General features: G+C 41.0%; 1 protein-coding gene across 1 annotated transcript in view; it reads left to right on the forward strand.

The window, feature by feature from the left end:
- GAREM1 (GRB2 associated regulator of MAPK1 subtype 1) overlaps nucleotides 1–18,955 on the forward strand; it is a 118,322-nt gene extending 99,367 nt beyond the window's left edge. Inside the window, exons 5-6 of the mRNA XM_018555317.1 lie at nucleotides 11,664–11,830; nucleotides 17,476–18,955. Coding sequence (XP_018410819.1) covers nucleotides 11,664–11,830; nucleotides 17,476–18,385 — 1,077 coding nt within the window. The 3' untranslated portion in view covers nucleotides 18,386–18,955. The remainder of the gene's footprint in view (nucleotides 1–11,663; nucleotides 11,831–17,475) is intronic.
- The last annotated feature ends 201 nt before the right edge of the window (nucleotides 18,956–19,156 follow it).

Raw genomic sequence — 19,156 nt, forward strand, 5'->3', positions numbered from 1 at the left:
CCCCCTCTTAGAGGCTGTAACTGTACATCCTTTATATAAGCGTACAGTTAGCAAGAAAATATGTATATACATATTTTGTGCCACCCAAAACCCCACAAATGCATATGCGTGCATCATAATGTACATTCCTCACATGCCTCTTTACTGGTAGCATCCCACATCCTGCATGCAAAAAGGCTATTATGTCTGTGACTTCAAAAGGGAAAAGGAAAAAAAGCTTTAAAAATATGTAATTATGATTCCCATTCACCGTGCTTCCTAGATGATTTTTTTCAAGCTTTTCCTTAATCGTTGAATGAAGATGATGATAATTTTTTTGTCTTTTTTTAATCTTCCAAATGAAGTTATTACTGTACATGAGTAAACTGGTAGCATCATTTCAATCAACTTCATTTCAAGCCCTGCATTTAGTAAAATGTAGACATTTAAAAAAATCATGTGGTCCAGACCAAAATTGACCAGTGTGTTTTTGTTAGGTTGTTTTTTTGTTTTTTGTGGAGTTTTTTGTATCTGTGATTCACCGTCTTGCAAGTCACAATCCGTTGTCTCTAATATTAGAACAGCACAGTTAACAGGACCATACCAGCTCTCTGCCATCTGAAACATACATTTAGGATGGTATTATTTCAATATGGGTTTGTCTAGAAGGTTATTGCTGGACTTGAAGCAGATATTAAGAAAAGTGCCATTTAATGCAGTACAGAAACCAGCCTGAGAGTGGGAGGGGGACCGCTAGGAGCTAGTCAGGTTCTGTTGCATGCTGACGAGAAATATGCTGAAAGGAAGAGAGAGGTGACCTTATCACTCTTTTGATTTCCCTTCATTGTCCAGTCATAGCCTGGGGTCAGGAAGTTGATCAGGCTGTATTGGTTGAAGCTAAACTTTAAGCAAATATAAAAAGACACCTTTTAATGCATTTATGTATTAAATCAAAAAAATAAATGTGTGTATTTGCAGCTAGTGTAAGTACCAGAATCTGACTTTGTGTTAGACTCTTGTAATCCCCCGTAGAGCAGCAGTAAGACAGGGACAGGGAGGGGCAACATTAGGGGCCAAGGAGGTGTCCTGTATGCACATGTGCTCACCAACCTGGTTCAGCCATGTGGCAGGACTGTGTAAATCACAGAACTGGATAGGCAGAAATGCAAATCTTTAAGCAGGTAAAACCACTACCAAATGTGTATTCAACTATGTATTTAGCTGTTTGCTTATAGCTCAGCTTTAACTATGTAAATCGCAGGACCGGATGGCGACATTTCTAATTACTTTGGCAGGTGCAGCAGCTTCCACTTTCTATTTCATTGTGCATTTAGCAGTTAACACAGAGTTAAACTCCTACAGACTCCTGCTTTAATAAAGATAGGTTAATCCTAATTTATTGCGCTCATAAGGTAGGTATACAAAGCTTTGATCACAATTCCCCTACATGTAATACGGATTTACCCCCACCAATCTGCCCTCTCTCGCCCCCCTCCCCCGGGGTCTTATTTTGGGATGAACACTCCTTCCTCTCTGTGGCTGCAATTGTACTATCCATACACTGTACACAGCAGTGCAACCCTGTGCTCTGTATTTTAAATCCTGCTAGCAAATGAAGCGCTTCTCATTGGTCATCGCAGTCAGAAGTGCTTCTCATTTCAGATGTGGAGGGGGGGGGTAACTCCATTTTCTTCCTAGAAAGTGGAATTATTATTTAAATACAGCAGCAGCACTCACACAATCTTTATCTTTACTGTAAAAAAGCAAAACAAAAATGAAGCCAAAATCCTCAAGTTTGTAGCAATTGGACAGTGACCAAGCAGTGTATTCGTATAGTTTCTGAGGCTCAATTTCTTTTTTTTTTTGCAGTAACACACTGCATTGTTTTCAAAGTGTAACAAAATGTCAAAACACACAAATACATTTAAAAACCACCACAACCCCACATTTCCCGAATCTCCTCGCTTGGTTAGACTGCAATATAAAGGGGAGAGACGAGGCAGGTTTTATCTTGGGGGAGAGACGAGGCAGGTTTTATCTTGGGGGGGACGACGACATTAGAATGTGTTTTTTGAGAAACAGTAACCAGAAATATTTTACAGTGGCTGAACAGTATGTATGCAACTTGGTTAGACCTCATTCCCCCTACGACCCCCTGTGAAAGGAACCCGAGCAGATTTAACAATCCCTGGTAAACAACCCACAGGTGTTTCTACACTGTTAGAAAGCAACTGAACTTGACTATTTAAATTTTTCAGGATCTTTGGAAATTAATTTCTTCACAATAAAAACAGAGATCAAGGAGAGATTGTTTTAAAATAGTTTTACTGCTTCTTAAGAATATGTAAATTATGATTTGATGTCCATAGTTTGGGCACAGGTGCACTAAAACATTTGTTGGAGTATTGTATTCCCCTTGTAGTTTTTAAGTGTTACAAATTGTATACATTTCTCCCATATGCCTAAATCTTGGGGCTGATGTGCAGTAGCACTTTGTGTGCTTATATATTGATGAATGTAAAGCAAATAGAACTGAACTGATACTGCTTGTAGGGTACGTTAAACTCCAGCTTGTACAGTGGGTAAAATCAGTGCATTCCGGGCAACCGTCTTCCCTTCTGTGCTGACATTAAGATTCTGTGAACATTAACAGGTATGGTTACTGTGGTTTTTAGTAAAACCATATACGCAAGTTTTACAAAATCAACAATGGTAATAGGCAACACCAGTCACTAACACTTGACTCATTTATGTCTTACAATGGCTCAGCTTAAACCAGGGGTGGACAGATTAATATGACATCCGAGAGCCAATCTGTCCAATCCAGAAGCCATCAAGATTTTTTTTAGACGTCCTTAACTACCTCCGGGCCGGCCGTAGTAAAAAAACGGCTGGCCAGGAGCTCTCTCGATCTGAGCGGGCGTCTCTAGACGTCCGCTCAGACACGCCCCCTTGCGCGCGCCGGAAATGGCCGGAATTTAAAAACGGGCAGCGATGCCCGTTAATAAATAGTTAGAGAAACCCTCAAAAGTTAGGTGCCAGCATTTTTAAGGAGCATTGGCTACCTGACTCCTTGAATTTTTCAAGTCCTGGCTTAAACAGACTTGTATAAAGCTTAAGTGGGCTAAGGCAAATTACAGGTTTGTGTTTGTATTATAAACCACAGAAATGTACTGTTAGTCTATTACTTTACATTTCCTCACAACACCGTATTTACTTTCTGCATATGTTGCTGGAGTTTACAATTTGTCAGCGGACTTGACACCGTATGCACCAGAAAACAAAGCAGTTCTGAAGAGAAGTGAGGGAGATTTGGGCAAACATCAGTAAGGAGAATTAGGGAAAGCATAATGTTGCAATTAATTAAAATAATAAAGTGACATTAAAGTAAAATGTTAAAGCACTTGCCTTAAAGGAGAACTATGGGGTCAGTGTTTTTCCCCATAGTTCTCCTTAGGGTAACGGGAGGACACAAACTAGCGTCCTCCCGTTACCCTAATCTCAGTATACCGCGAGCTACAGCTCGCGGTATACTGAGACGCTGCAGCCGGAGCGGATCACGACTTAGATGACGGGATCCGCCCAGCTGCGTGAGTGACAGCTGGCTCTGCCTATCTACAGGCAGAGCCAGCTGTACCTGCCCCCGTCCGTTCCGCCAGTCAGCGCTGGCAGATCGGAGCGGGGAGAGGGGAATCCAGTCCCTCCCCCTGTCACGGCAGAGAGCCGTGACAGGATCGAGAGGTGAGCGAACCCGGTATGTGTTCGCTCACCTCCCGTCTGCTGAGCCGACCTGTGACAGTCTCATTGTCACAGGTCGGCTAGAACTATGAGGCGAGTGAAAAGCACTCACCTGATCTCCTTTTAAATGATGTTTCTTAATCTGATCTTCTTTCCTGACGTTTTCCTCTGTCTCCGATCCAGCGCTGACTCCTCTGTCCTTGCTGGCACTTCCTGCCCCGCGGTGTCTGCATGCGGGTGCACGCGTCCATATACTTACCTTGGGTCTCTCCTCGCGTCCCAGCCAAAAATGTGAACTGCACATGCGCCCGCCCCAAGATGCTTTGCAGCCGCCCGGGAATTTTCACATTTTCGGATGGGAGCGCGCGGGGAAGACACAGGTAAGTATTAACCTCCTTTTAAACCGTTTTGTTTTCATTTTTTTACACTTTTTGCATAGATCTACTGCTTGCTAGCAGTAGATCTATGCAACAAAACGGATGGTTTAATAACCCTTTAATTATAATGTATATCTAAAGCTAAAACCTTTTTTTTTTTGTTATAAACTGGGTTCCCCCACCCTGTTTTTTGATTATCATCAGACCGAAAGTGATTGGATCATGAGTTAAAGGGAAATTTTCCAATGGAAAAACGTGTGGTGTCAAACTGTCTACTCAATGATTTTCCTTCACATTAGAGAGAATTCCTCTCACTTCTTGGGACATAAAGTGAATGGAAATCTATTCTAGGACAGTGACAGGAAAAACCTGAAGGAGGTTCTAACCATTCCCTATTGTATGCAAAATGATATAGAAAGTAATGTAGATATTTTATAGATATATAATACGCTCCCCTGGAAGTTAGATTGTTTTTGGGTGTTGTTTTTCTTTAAGTTAGTGCGGTGTTGAATGTGGTGTTTTAACTCCTTTCAAGAGCTGGTTGGATTGTCAAGCTAGTGTTGTTTTTTTCAGTTATCATTTTTTTTTTTTTAGATTAATATTGTCTGGAAGCCATTATTAAAGGTCAAATAGACATTAAACAGATTTATGAGTTCTGAGCAGACATCAGTGAGCTGAATCTCTGTAGCAGAGAGATAAGAACTATTGAGAGGAAAATTGTCTACACAATTTGAGAAATATAAGAAGAAGGTGGGCGATTCAGCAACTTCCCACAAATGGAATATCAGGTTTTATTGCACTATACTGATATATAAATGTAATGGGGAAAAAGTGCTTTTAACATGGGCAGTTTTTTTGGGGGGGAGGCATACAAATCTAAGATCTTCTAAGAGTAAGAGGGTATTTTATATGTATTTAAATTATTTAATGCATGGCCACCTAAAAAGGAGTGTGAGCAGTAGGCTCTGAGCCATTTGACAGATGGATAGATATCTTCTAGGGCCATTATGGAGGCTTTTGGGGGAGTTTGTGGGAGCTTAGACAGAGACTACTGGTCAAAAACAGAACCAGCCATGTAGAGGTATCTTCTCTCCTGGATGTATTAATCCTGTGCTTAAAGTGACACTAAACTCAGGAGTTAAACCTTGAAAGTGCATTCAAGTTTCTTAACTATTAACAAAAATGTACTTTATTAGTGTATCACTCAGCTGTAGATTTGAATTCTTACTCTAATGGTTCAAAAGCAAGGAAATCTTTAATAAACTCACTGGCTCTGGTGGGGCAGCTCTTACACACACAGGCCTCCTTCAGCGGGTACCCAGAAGCGAATCAAAGTATACACATACAAATGGGCACTAAACCAGTTGCTAAACAGCAACTACAGTTAGTGTTAACACACACAAAAAGGAAGTCCTAAAATGGAAAGGTGGGTGTCTGAACCGTGGGGTGGGGGAGGAGAGAACACAGGAATATGTAGCCCACCATGCTGCAACCCACAGTAAATGTGCATATTATTGCACAGTATAGCCACTAACTCTTCCCACACAGACTCAACTCCGCTATCAACAGCAGCAGACAAATGTCTGCTGAGAACTCTCTCTTTTTTAGCTATTGGGCTGGAACATAACAAAGCCCCCATATTTTGACATTTTAACTCTGCTAACTACAGTTGAAAAGTCAGGCAGGGCATGAAGAGTCCTTTAAAATATGGTCTGGCAGGTTTTACCATCAAGTATCGCAAACCTAGAATCCCCCTGGATTTTCCATAAACCCACTGTCTAGTTAACTTGAACCTCATGCCTACCCAGAAGCCAGAATCGCAACCTACATATAAGGCCAAATTTTAACTAGGACTATGATCAGTTTGAAAATAGGTCAGTTTCGTCATCATTTATCCGGGAGTACTTTACAGTGACCACATTTACCCTGTATCTATGGGAACATTATCAGTTTTATGGCAGATGCTCTGATATTAATGTCTTTAGCTGTGATATAGGGCGCATTTATGAATGTGAATGAGCTATAAAGTGACAATTCTACATGCATGAAGCTTTCCCTGTGTGCACCCACAACATGTCTCATCACCAAGCTGCTTCTATCAGCAACTCACCAGCATCTGACATAGCCTGTGTATTAATAAGCAATGATGTACAATTGCCTCGAGGCACCTGTGAGTTAAGTATGTTTTATGCAGTTCATTTTATATAGGTGAATGACATATATCTTCAGTCAGTCTTGGTGTGTGTAACTCATGGAACACACTGTTTTCAACAGAACATGTTCTCATGTCTCTTGTGATGAGTCTGGGTGGAAACTTAAGCTTCAAATTACAGGTAGCTTATAGGGATTTATATTAATGTGTTCTTAACCAACCTCCCACACAGATGTCAAGAGCCCGGGAAGAATAATTGATAACAGCTACAGCCAAAACACAATCACCTAGACCTGCATATGCATCTATTACAGGTAGTCCTATAGCGCTGACAATTTACATAGCACTTTGCTTACTGTACATTCACATCAGTCCCTGCCTCATGGAGCTTACAATCTAAGGTCCCAATAATAGTATACATAACAGTATCAATACTAAATCAGAGGGGACAGAAGTAGCTTTTTGGCCTGCCTTGGTAAACTGATGTCATCAGTTTAGGGATGCACCGAAATAGCGTCCTCGGAAACACTTTGGTCGAAAACGGCACTTTTGGCAAATTGCTGAAAGTACCATGACGGCTGAAAATGCAACTGAAAATTCAGTGTATTTCTAGCTTCTTTCCTTCCTGCTGGGCGCTGGTCTATGTACCTTCTGAAGTAGTGGCCGGCACCCAGCAGGGAGGAGAGAAGCTTCCAGTAGGTCAAGCAGCCGTTAACAACTGTCAGGATGCCGAGCGGTGCGGGATGGTGACAGCTGTCATTGTCACAGGAGGCTGAGCTCTCCTCCTACACCTCCTGGCTCTGCCTCCTGTGTCAGGATGAAGAGTGCTGAATGGAGGAGAGCGCTGTGATCAGTATACAAACTCTCAGCGATCATATGATCCTTCAGTGTTTTTTAATAACTGGACATAGTGTGCTTACTATGTTCCAGTTATGCATGAATGAGAAGTGATTTACATCACTTCCTTGTTCATTCATGATTGTGTACACAGTAACTTACATTATATCTACAATGTATGAATGGACAGGAACACCCAGTATGGAGGCTTCCTGTTCATTTATAACAGGGGCTGCAGAAAAAGAGGCTGTGTACTCAATCCATTTTTCTATTTTAAAAGGCAAATATCAGGGGTCTGTTTAGACCCCTGATATTTCCCTAGAGCCCCCAGCAGTAAAGTAAAAAATGTAATAAAAAATAGAATAATTAAAAAATAATTTAAACATTTTTTAAAAAGGTTGGGGGAAAAAAAAGTTGGTTTCGGCCTGACAATTTTTTTTGTTTTCGGTCTCAAAATTCCATGTAGGTGCATCCCTATACGAGTCTATTGCAGGCAGGTGGGAGCATTTCCTTGGTCTATTTTTCCCCAGTGATCAGACTGCAAATTTGTAATTTTTGTAACCTGGGGTCTGATCTGTATCAGACATTTGTAAATGTAGCCAAGAACTGCACAGACGCTAGGATTTTACATGATCGTGTCATCTTGGAGCCAGCATCTTACTGTTGGGGAAATAAGTGCTGACCACTGTCCTTCTAAAAAGAAATTCAGATGAAGGTATTGTCATGGAGAGTACTGTACTATCTCTATTTGAGGTAATTAAACTTTCTTAGTGTACTTTTTATATGAAAAAATGTCTGATCGTGGGTCCAATTGAATGGCTATATGGTACCCTGTGCACTGCATATGTTACACATTTAACCCTTTTGCTGCTGTGGATGTATGTCATATGACAGTCAGTCAACAGCAGTGCGATCTTGTACACATAGCAGCCTGGAGTTTGTTTACATTTCCTAAACCAACTGTTGGCTTTCTGGTGGAACATCATTGTCAGTGGGGAGAGCAGAGGAGGATCAGCAAACATCTATTTGCTCCCCCAGCTGTCCCTGCAGTAAATCATAACCAGAAGCAAACGAGCTTTACATAATTTCTTATCCGAGCTTGTTTAGCTTCATAGTAGTGCAAAAGGGGCATTAGGAGTTTAATAGACCCCAATGTCCCCTTAAAGAGAACCTGTCACTTCTATTGTTCTATCACATGTGATAGAACAATGGAAGTGACATCAATGTTAGCCCCCTTTTGATAAAAATAAAGTTAACTGAAAAAAAGTTTAGAAAATACATAAAAAATCCCCTCTTGCTACGTACACAGACATATATGAACACAAATGCGCACATTGTGTGTGTCTATGTATAAAACTGACAGGTTACAAGTTAGGTATTCTCAACACATGCTTGATGAGAGCAATATACACCAGTGAGAGGAAAGGCAGAGCTTACTAATCACTAACCAGCACCTGTGCCATCTAGTACCAGAACCAGCATCATCCAGTACCAATGCTTAACCAGTGTCTTCTGTTGTTGGTGTGTGAGTGGAAAGTCATAGCTTCCTAATTATTATTATACAGGATTTATATAGCGCCAACAGTTTGCGCAGCCCTTTACAAAATTGAGGGAGACAATACAATTAACTGTACAGGAGGTAGGAGGGCCCTGCTCTCAATCACCAGCCACTAACGGTACCATCCAGAACCATTGCCATCCAGTACCAGATCCAGTGCTATCCAGAAGTAGTGGCATCCAGTATTAGTGCCAGCCTGCACCAGAACCAGTGTCATCCAGTGCCAGCCAGAACCAGTGCCTTCTCGTATTAGTCTCATCCAGTGCTAGGTAGTACTAGTGCCTTCTGGTACTAGTGCCATCCAGTGCCAGTTACCCCAGGGTCACTTTGATAAGTCATACATGTAATAGAAGAAACACTATACCTACCTTTCCAGCCAAGTTGTTAATATGCTACCTCTTCGCGTTAACTGTCCGGATGGGTCAAATACTTGTTTCCCCCACCATACGCAGTGGTTCCACCTCCAGACTTGTATATCCTGTAGTGACATACCATCCAGTCAGAGAATTGACAGCGGAGGGGTAGCGGATATTTCACACACCTGGAGCAGCTGGGGAGAAGCGAGGGTGCAAACAACAAACGAGCCAACCAAAAGGGAAGTGCAGTACCTCTGCTATTCCCCATATAGTGTGCTGACTGTGGAGATTCCATTTATATGTGACTATTTCATGCTTGAAAGTACAGTACAGAGGACAAAAGATATGCTGATATGAGTTGAGTTCTGCATTACGCACTATTAATGCTTAAACTGTCAGCAATAATTATAAAATAATGTCTTTATAGTTCAGATAAATCATTTTCATGGAGTGCACGATTAGGACACAATTCCCACATGTAAATCAGTTTGACAATTGTGCTGTGTGACTCATATGTAATGCAGACAAACTTGCCTGAACAACTACTTAAAGGACTCCTTGTAGTAAAGCCAAGAATGCAATTTCTGAAGTATTGAATCGATGCTTCATTGAGTTGACCTACTTCAGACTGATCTGTAATTGGGATCACACCCTACAAACAGAAGAAATAAAATTGCAGTGCCAGTAATGTTGGTGACCCACTAGGGCACCATTAAAGGAACGATATCGGGTGATACTCACCGCACAGTATGCCATTTCTATGTATTTTCTATTGAAGGCAATGTGTTATATAATAGTTTACAATGCAGTTACAATAGTTACAAATGAATGATGACAGTTGCTGCTTTGGGAGCCAGTGCCTGGATCTGATTTACTCTCTATGGCTTGTCGCTTATAGCTTATCATCAGAGGATAAATCAACATGGGTCTACCCACAGCGATGGGGGGTACCACACGTGGGGAAAATTGCTAAATGTTAAGTTACTGGTATAGTACAGTCGATGCAAATTATAAGCAGCTTATATTAAAAGATGTAAGATCCACTTTAAAGCTGATCTGATATTTACACAGTACAGCCGGATCTGGTAGGGCAGGAGACCTGATTTTTTTCTCTGCTGTACTTATGTGACTCTTTAGAGGTCTTAGAGGGGTCCCTCCCCCAGCTTGTGATTGGACGGTAAAAGGGGAAGCAGCAGACTGATGAGCTCATCCTTCTGCAGCACACCTGATTAGCTCACAGCTGTGCCAATCTCTCTCCCAGTCTATATACATAGGATTGCAGGAAGATAACGCCAAGCTCAATGAATGTACTTCGAGTGCTCGTGTAAAAAAAATGATAATTCATGTACTGATTTCATGAGTACAGAACTGCACACATTTGTGTCTTTTATGTTTGCCAAAACCATAGTACACCTGTCATGAGGGAAATTTGGGGCCTGCCATTGCTGGCCTCCATCTCCTTAAATGTTCTTTTTCCAGACTGATCAGTCTCAGTAGGGACCAAAAACAAGCATACAATTCTTTATCTCTATATTAGTTCTGGGTCAGTTAGTCAGAAAACAATGAAACCATTGCATCATTATGACAGTCAGGTAACGGACATTTTCAGAAGTCAGGAATGGCTGCCCTACACACTTCTCACATGACAGGTTTCCTTTTTCACAGGCACATGCAATTTTGAGGCTTGACATGTTTGGTAAAATTTGATTTCATGTTTGTTTTCACAAAAAGCTTGGGCATGAGAAACTATGGTGCTAATTAGGGATGCACTGATACCAAGTACCGTACTCAGTACTCAGTACATGTACAGATACTTTTCCAGCTCCAAGACTAGACTAGAGAAACATTCAAGAGTTAGGAGGCAGCTGTCATTTGTAAGGAGCACACGGAGCTCCTGGGATTTGTACATCTCTGTTTTAATGTATGATTTTGTTTTTATAAATATAAATGAAGGGATCCAGCGATACCATTTTTGCAAGTACTGATACTGGTCCAAGTACTCACAGATACAAGTACTGATACATTTTTGTTTATTGTCATGTGACAGTTTTTCTAAAACAATACAGACTAATGATGTCAGGACAGTGGTGGAGCGCCAGAGCCCAGCTGCAACCCTGGTAGTTCTCATGAAAATGCCAAGTATCGGCACTGGTATCTGAAAAGTATCGGTGCATCCCTAGTGCTAATATCATGTGACCTAAAAAGTTGCAACTGCCACCATTTTATTCTCCCTGGTCTCTGCTTTTAGAATACGGTATATGGAAACCTTTCCCTGGGAGATACTTTTGTTGGATTCTCATTCTGCTGATGCAGTTTGCCTGGATGTCATGCTGATCCTCATGTTTCTGCACTTTGCCTTACTAACCCAGACCTAGTGTTCATGGCTTCTCTCACTTTCCTGATCTGCATACTTGTTTTGCATGATGTGACTGCGTGAAGTGTTGACACCACAGAGTTAGCATTACATCCAGGCAACTAAGAATTTCAGAAGGAATTTTGGAAAGGTTTCTCTCTCATGAAATGTGTGCTGCAGCGATGGCACGTTACATGTAACATATGTAAATACGTTATATGAAAGACATTACGTTCAAAGTTAGAAAGTCTTTTTTTTTCACTGTTATGTCATTGCTTCAATGATTTATAAATGTGGACTTCTTCCCTCCTAGGTAAAAGAAGAATGCAGACTTCTGAATGCTCCACCTGTGCCTCCACGCAGTTCCAAACCATCGTCCCCCACCCCATCTGTTCCACCGCCAACAGGAAAAATAGCACGGCAACAAACACGCTCTCCCAGTCCTACGCTTTCCTACTATTCCTCAGGGCTGCACAGCATGTGAGTACCACCAGTCTCTGTAAACATTATCTGTCTCTCTTCTTTACCAAAGTTCAGCTAAACTGCTGAGAATTGCATTATAATGTAAAGCTCAGCAGAAATGAAGAACTGTAGGTGAATTCAAGACGGTCTGTGAAGTCAGACTTGCATTAAATGTAACATTATCAAAGCAACATAAGCACTGAAAGCATTATTTAGCCTGCAGAAAAAAATGACAAGACTTTTATTAGGTCACCGGAATGTGAGAGTTGCATGAGAAGCAATGAATGTATAGGAATGACATTCACTAATGAATGTAAAGGTTAGAATTGCTGTACAGAAAAGGAAAAGCATTTATTATCGACTATGGGACTATAACTATGATTAATACAATGAGCCCTCTCCAGGTTAAGAGTAGCATTGCAACCATATAAAACATGGCCGCATCTCTGGCAGTGGGGGTACTATAGTATGATGCAGAAACTCTAACAGTGAGGGTATTGTAGTATAATACAGAACCTCTGTTGGTGAGAATACTGTAGTGCAGTGCAGCACCCTCTCTGAAGGTACCATTCTGGCACTGTGAGCGCTGTAGTATGATGCAGCAGCTGCAGAGCGGGTATTGTGTTTTCTCTAACTGCCCTCATTATCATTGGACCTGGCAGAGCGTAAAAGCTGGCATTCCTAGGCTCTTTCATTACATCACAGGTCACATGACAAAGCCATAGGGTAACCTAGGAATTTTTCTCATACTGTGCCAAGTCCTCTGACAATTAGAAGTTCTGATTAAGCACCCAGGCAGCGAAAACTAATGGCTGCCAGGGCTGCATGACACAGGTCGCGCTTTAGGGCTTTGCAAAGCATTTGCAGAGATTTAGTTCCTGCAGCCTTGTGCACTATCCTCCACTGTGTACAGGAGGTAAAGTGATTACCTTGTCCAATACTTACCATAGGAACTGCCTGATAAGTGGCTCTAACTTAGCTTTGTGACCGGAATGGAGCTGAGAAAATACTGGTGAAATCAAATTGGTCTTTAATTGCAATTATTTAGAATTTGTAAGATGCAACCCATGTTTTTAGGTTGCTGCCCCTTTAATAAAACGTTAACTCCTTTATACAGTACATTGTTATAAGCACAGCTCATCTCAAACATTATTTTTAGTTAAAGACCAACCAGCTTTATTCATAATTTGTAATGCTGTCTTAAATCTTAGTGCATTATTGATCATGGCCTCTTACAGAAAATTAAATATAAAGCGGCCGCTAATACATTATCATATAGACAAACGAGTGCGGTCAGCAGATGATATTGGAATGTTGATGTGTCTTCCAGGCAAGCTGAAAGTTATGCAGACCAAAAGTGCACACGTTTTGGCTAGAAGAATGTTAATAGTTTATTTTGAGTTTTCATTTAGTATTATTAGTGTCATACTGCAAATATATCGAATAATGCAGGGGACAGCTTGTGTGCTTTCAAAAAATATGCTTTTTGCTATTTGCTAAAAAAACAGAAAAAATACAGGTAATCTCCTCTACATCAAAACTAACTACTTCAGAGTTTCCTAAATTCAAATACCTTCAATATTTCTCCTCCATCCAACCCTTCCCCATTACATCTTATCCCTATATACACTCTTGCTCCCAACCTATTCTCTCTCTTCACATTTACTGGACGTATCTGCTATGATACAATACAAAATAAAATTAGCAGTTAGTAATGTTATACAGGCAGTCCCCGAGTTACATACATCCCACTTACATACGACTCCTACTTAGAAACAGAGGCTATTACTGTACAGCAGGGGTACTTGTAATGCTACCGCGCTCGTGCCGGCGAGGAGTGCCCGCCTTTTTGGGTCTGGTTTGTAGTACTGTACGGACATTACAGGAAGTTGTCTCTTGTCAGACGTGCAGACGACGGGTGCCCGGCTCTTCTTCCGGGTCACTGTGAGATTTTTACTGCTGTCTGTATCCTCATTAGAAAGATTTAATCTCACTTCCTGTACTTGAGACAACAGGAAGTGAAAGCAAATCTACCCCTAGGAAGGGAAATTCACTCCTGTAAGAGTGATCATGGGAAAAAAAGGTGTCTCCACGAAAGCTTTATCCTTGTTTCCACGACAACCCAACATTTTCAAAATCCAATTGTCACAGGGACAGAAAGTGAGGTGAAATCTTCTGAACAGGGGCACACACAGCAAAACAAACTTTACAGGGGGTTAACCCTTCCCTATGCGATCCAAAAAAAAAAAATTGGGGCTGGAGTTACACTTAAAAAATTTACCTGTTCCCACATACATACACATTCAACTTAAAGGAGAACTATGGGGTTAAGTCTTTTCCCCATAGTTCTCCTCAGGGTAACGGGAGGACACAAACTAGCGTCCTCCCGTCACCCTAAGCTCAGTATACCACGAGCTACAGCTCGCGGTATACTGAGCTTAGGGTGACGGGAGACACCTATACTGAGATGCCGCAGTATACCGCGAGCAGCTGCTCGCAGTATACTAAGACGCCACAGCTGAAGCGGATCCCGACAATTGTGCCGGGATCCACCCAGCTGCATGACTGACAGCTGGCTCTGCCTATCTAGAGGCAGAGCCAGTTGTACCCGCTCCCTCCCCCGTCCGTTCCGCCAGTCAGCGCTGGCGGAGCGGGGAGGGGCGAATCCAGCCTTGACAGGATCGAGAGGTTCGCTCACCTCCCGATCTACTGAGCCGACCTGTGACAGTCTCATTGTCACAGGTCGGCTAGAACTATGAGGTGAGAGAAAAGCACTCACCTCATAGTTCTCCTTTAAGAACAAACCTACAGTCCCTATCTTCGTTACCCGGGGGCTGCCTGTAATCATTTTTCCCCCCAAGGACAATGCTATGAGGTCTATTTAAAAAGGATTTGCTGTACCTTATGTGGCATTAAATTTGCTTGACATTCATTCATTTGCTTTTTGGGGGATTTGCCCATAATTGTCAGAAGATTTGCACTACTCTGTCATGATTTTCAAAAATGATTCACCCTATTCACCCATCATTTTTAAAGAGAATTTGCCCATCACATTTACCAAGATTTACCCTTCTGTATTTATATATAATACACTGTGTGCACAATTATTAGGCAAGATGTATTTTTGAGGATTCATTTTATTATTAAACAACTACAGTGCTCTCGGTCAATCCAAAATGTTAATAAACCTCAAACCGGAATATTTAACAAAGTAAAAGTGAGGTTTTGGCTTTCTTAGGAGAATATCTATGTGTGCACAATTATTGGGCAACTATTAGTGTGCAGGATTATTATGCAACTAAATGGAAAACGAAAATGTTCCCATCTCACTTGTTTATTTCCATCTGTTAAAGTGAGAATACTAAACAAACAACTCAAAATTTACAAATAAACATTTCTGGTATTTTCAAAAACAAAATCAGTGACCCATATAGCCCCCCTTCTTTCCAATAACAGTCATAAGCCCTTCCATCCATGGAGTCTGTCAGATTCTTCATCTGTTGACGATCAACTTTTTGTGCAGCAGCAACCACAGCCTCCTAGACACTGTTCAGAGAGGTGTACTGTTTTCCTTCACCATAAATCTCCCGTATTAAGAAGAGCCCACAAGTTCTCAATAGGGTTTGGGTCAGGTGAGGAAGGGGGCCATGTCATTATTCTTTCATCTTTAAGGCCTTTACTGACTAGCCACGCAGGAGAGTACTTTAATGCATGCGATGGAGCATTGTCCTGCATACATATCATGGTCTTCTTGGAAGATGCAGACTTTTTCCTGTACCATGGCTTGAAAAAAGTGTCTTCTAAAAACTGACAGTAGGTTTGAGAGTTGATTTTGGGTCCATCTTCAACCCGAAAAGGTCCAACTAGCTCATCTTTAATAATACCAGCACACCAGTACCCCACCTCCACCTTGCTGGCGTCTGAGTCTAAGTGGAGCTCTGTGCACGTTACTGATCCAGCCACGGGCCCATCCATCTGGTCCATCAAGAATCACTCATCTCATCAGTCCATAAAACCTTTGAAAAATCTGTCTTCAGATATTTCAAGGTCCAGTCTTGACGTTTCAACTTATGTGTCTTGTTCAGCGGTGGTCGGGTTTCAGCCTTCCTTACCTTGGCCATGTCTCTCAGCACTGAACACCTTGTACTTCTGGGCACTCCAGGTAGGTTGCAGTTCTGGAATATGACAGCACTGGAGGATAATGGGTTCCTTGTAGCTTCACGTTTGATTCTTCTCAAATCTTTGCCAGTTAATGTGCGTCCTTCTTTCTCAACACGTTTCTTGCAACCCTGTTGACTATTTGCAACAAAACGTTTGAGGGTTCTGTGATCACACCCCAATATCTTAGCAATTTCAAGAGTGCTGCATCCCTCTGAAATACTTTTCAGGGTCAGTTAAATCTCTTTTTTGGTCCATTTTGCCTGAGGAAAAGAAGCTGCTTAATTATTATGCACACCATGATATTGGGTGTTAATCTCCTTAGGCCACACCCTCCCTCATTACACAAATACACATCACCTGATATGCTTAAATCCAATAAGCCTTCAAGTTTATACAGCTTGGAGTTGGGACAATATGCATAAAATTGGTGATTTGGTCAAAATACTCACTTGACTAATAATTGTGCACACAGTGTATAATAGAGACGTTCTAATAACAAACAAGATTCCCGCATCACATTTAAATTCAAAAACGTTTGCCCATCAACAGCTGAATACAACATAATAGAGAAATTCTAATAACATGATTCACCCATTTGGCCATCATTTTAAAGTGGATTAGCCCATAATTTATTTACGTTTTTGCCCTATGTATAATGTGGCAGCTGATGAGCAAATCTTGTTATTTACTACAATTTCTCTCTTATGTTGTATGCAACTGCTGATGGGTGAATCTTGTTGCATTTGATGAACAAATCTTGCTACTGGAATCTCCCTCACTGTAAGTTGTATGTGACTACTAATGGGGGAATATTGTTAAATATGATGGGCATGTTCAATAAAAAAACAAAACAGATGGGCAAAAGTCCAGCAAACATAGGATGTGCTAATCACGCAGTGAATACTTTATACATAGACCCTAGAGTAAGAAAGTAAATAATGAGCTTTATTGTTTTGCAATTAAATATTATTATTTAATTTATTATGATTTCTAACATTTTTGGAAAGGGGGGAAAAAGTGTCCCATTTAGAACTAGAACTTTAAGTATAAACATCCCCCATTGCTACATTGAGAGGCTTTTAATCAGGCAAATTCAGGTCAAACCCTGAGTGGAGGAATATTATTGGATAATTTTGGTGCATTTTGTATGGAAAATATGGTTTGGAAGACCAGCACACTTGGTACAGATATCTGGCACTAGGAAGAAGTTCAGCTGGTTTCTGTCACCATCTTTGCTGATGGTGGTGCAGTCAACCACATGCTTTGTGTCTGAATAATCATAAAAAAGTTTATGGGTGTGTGAAGTGGAAAAATATATCTCTGTTCATTACTGAACACTAGAAACTGAGGATCAGTAGATGTTTATGATAATTTAGTCGCCTAAAGACATTCTCTTCCATCCCATTCAGATATAGGTGCACATCCTGTGACATGTATATGCCATGGACTTATATTATAATGTTATGGTTGTGCATACTTAATCTTTGAACCTTTCTTTCCAGAGGTGTCACAGAGAATGAAGTACCCGCCTCTTCGGACAATGCCCAGGTTTCGTGCTATCCCTGTAATTGGATCAAGAATGAGACAAATGATCTTGAAAGCTCCTTGTCTTGCGGGACAGCACCATCTGAACCCCTTCCTTCTCGCCTGTCCTGGCCAAACCGTTATTGTGGTGGGGCTGAAGGTATGAACGCAAAGGACTTGCTTACAGAACAGTGCCGCAGTTATTACAGCTATCCTCGACAAAAGACCCCAGCCACGCCAAAGAGAAGTTTTCCATCCCCATTTGATTTTAGTGTGGGAGATTCTTTATCAGGTTGTCCACAAGTGACACCAAATGAATTTGCTGACATCTCTGCAGGGTGCCCAAAGTCTGCAAGCTACTCGCTGGAAAGCTCCACTGAGAATGTTCTATCTGATAACCGCACAAAACAAAGTTTGTCCTGTCCAGCATTACCCCCACGGGCACCTAAGTCAAATGATGTTAACACAGCCCAAGAGCCACTCTCCTTGTCTATGAAAATAGATGGAGCAGAGGAAGAATCCCAGACTTGCTCGCCTGATATTACAGAAGAACACTATATGGCTAAAAAGGGCATGCAGGATATTTTCTCTATTTCATACCCATTTTCCTCTCCTCTTCACATGCAACTAGCCCCCAGGTCATGTGGCGATGGCTCTCCCTGGCAGCCGCCCTCTGACCTTTCTGGACTGTCAATTGAAGAGGTATCAAAATCGCTTCGATTTATTGGTTTGTCAGAAGATGTTGTGTCCTTTTTTGTTTCAGAAAAGATTGATGGGAATTTACTGGTCCAGTTAACAGAGGAGATTCTTTCAGAAGACTTTAAATTAAGCAAACTGCAGGTCAAAAAGATATTACAGTTTATTAATGGTTGGAGGCCTAAGATGTAGATATAAAAGTATAAAAAATGGTACTGAACAAAGCTATAAAAGAGCTTGGCTGTAAGGCCGATATATGTACAATCTGAAATTGTTATTTTGCACTAAAATAATACTATTGGCTGTGTATAGTCCTACAAAAGAAGAAAATCTTACTATGCAGTGAAAGGTACGAGTTGTAGTTGTATCACTTAGTACTGTACGTCAATGCAAACATTTATGACAACACTCAGTGTGCCTCGTGCATCACTGAAAATTCAGCCGCTGCTACAAACCATTTAGAAATGTTAAAGGGAATTGTTAGTTTATAAGCTTCAATGTCTACAGATGTAATATATTGATAGCCACATCTTACCAATGTAGTTATCTCTTGTTTGGATACAGTTGAATCAAACCCTTTTAAAACAACAAAACAGCACTTAAATATATTCAGCTTTCATAAATGTAGGGAGAGCAGTTCACGTATTGGGGGATGGAAAAAAATATCCCAAGTCCAGTGCTTTACCACCTGAGAAACGTTTGTGGTCCTGTACGCTGAAGATTTTGATTTATTCACTCTTATGGATTTGTGTACTTGAAATACCATGTGGTGATATATCATATATGGAGGAAAGTGCCCACTCGGTTATTAAACATGCAAAATACTCCTTACTGTAAACAAATGTAATAGACCTTAGTGTACCATCTTGTATGATTAGAAATGAAACATTTTGCATAATTTTATTGTTATATTAATTGACACTTTATTTTTCCTCTGGTTTGAATGGAGACAAAATGACCATG

Source organism: Nanorana parkeri, unplaced genomic scaffold (genome assembly GCF_000935625.1).
Source record: "Nanorana parkeri isolate BGI_ZX_2015 unplaced genomic scaffold, ASM93562v1 scaffold191, whole genome shotgun sequence".
NCBI classification, from domain to species: domain Eukaryota; kingdom Metazoa; phylum Chordata; class Amphibia; order Anura; family Dicroglossidae; genus Nanorana; species Nanorana parkeri.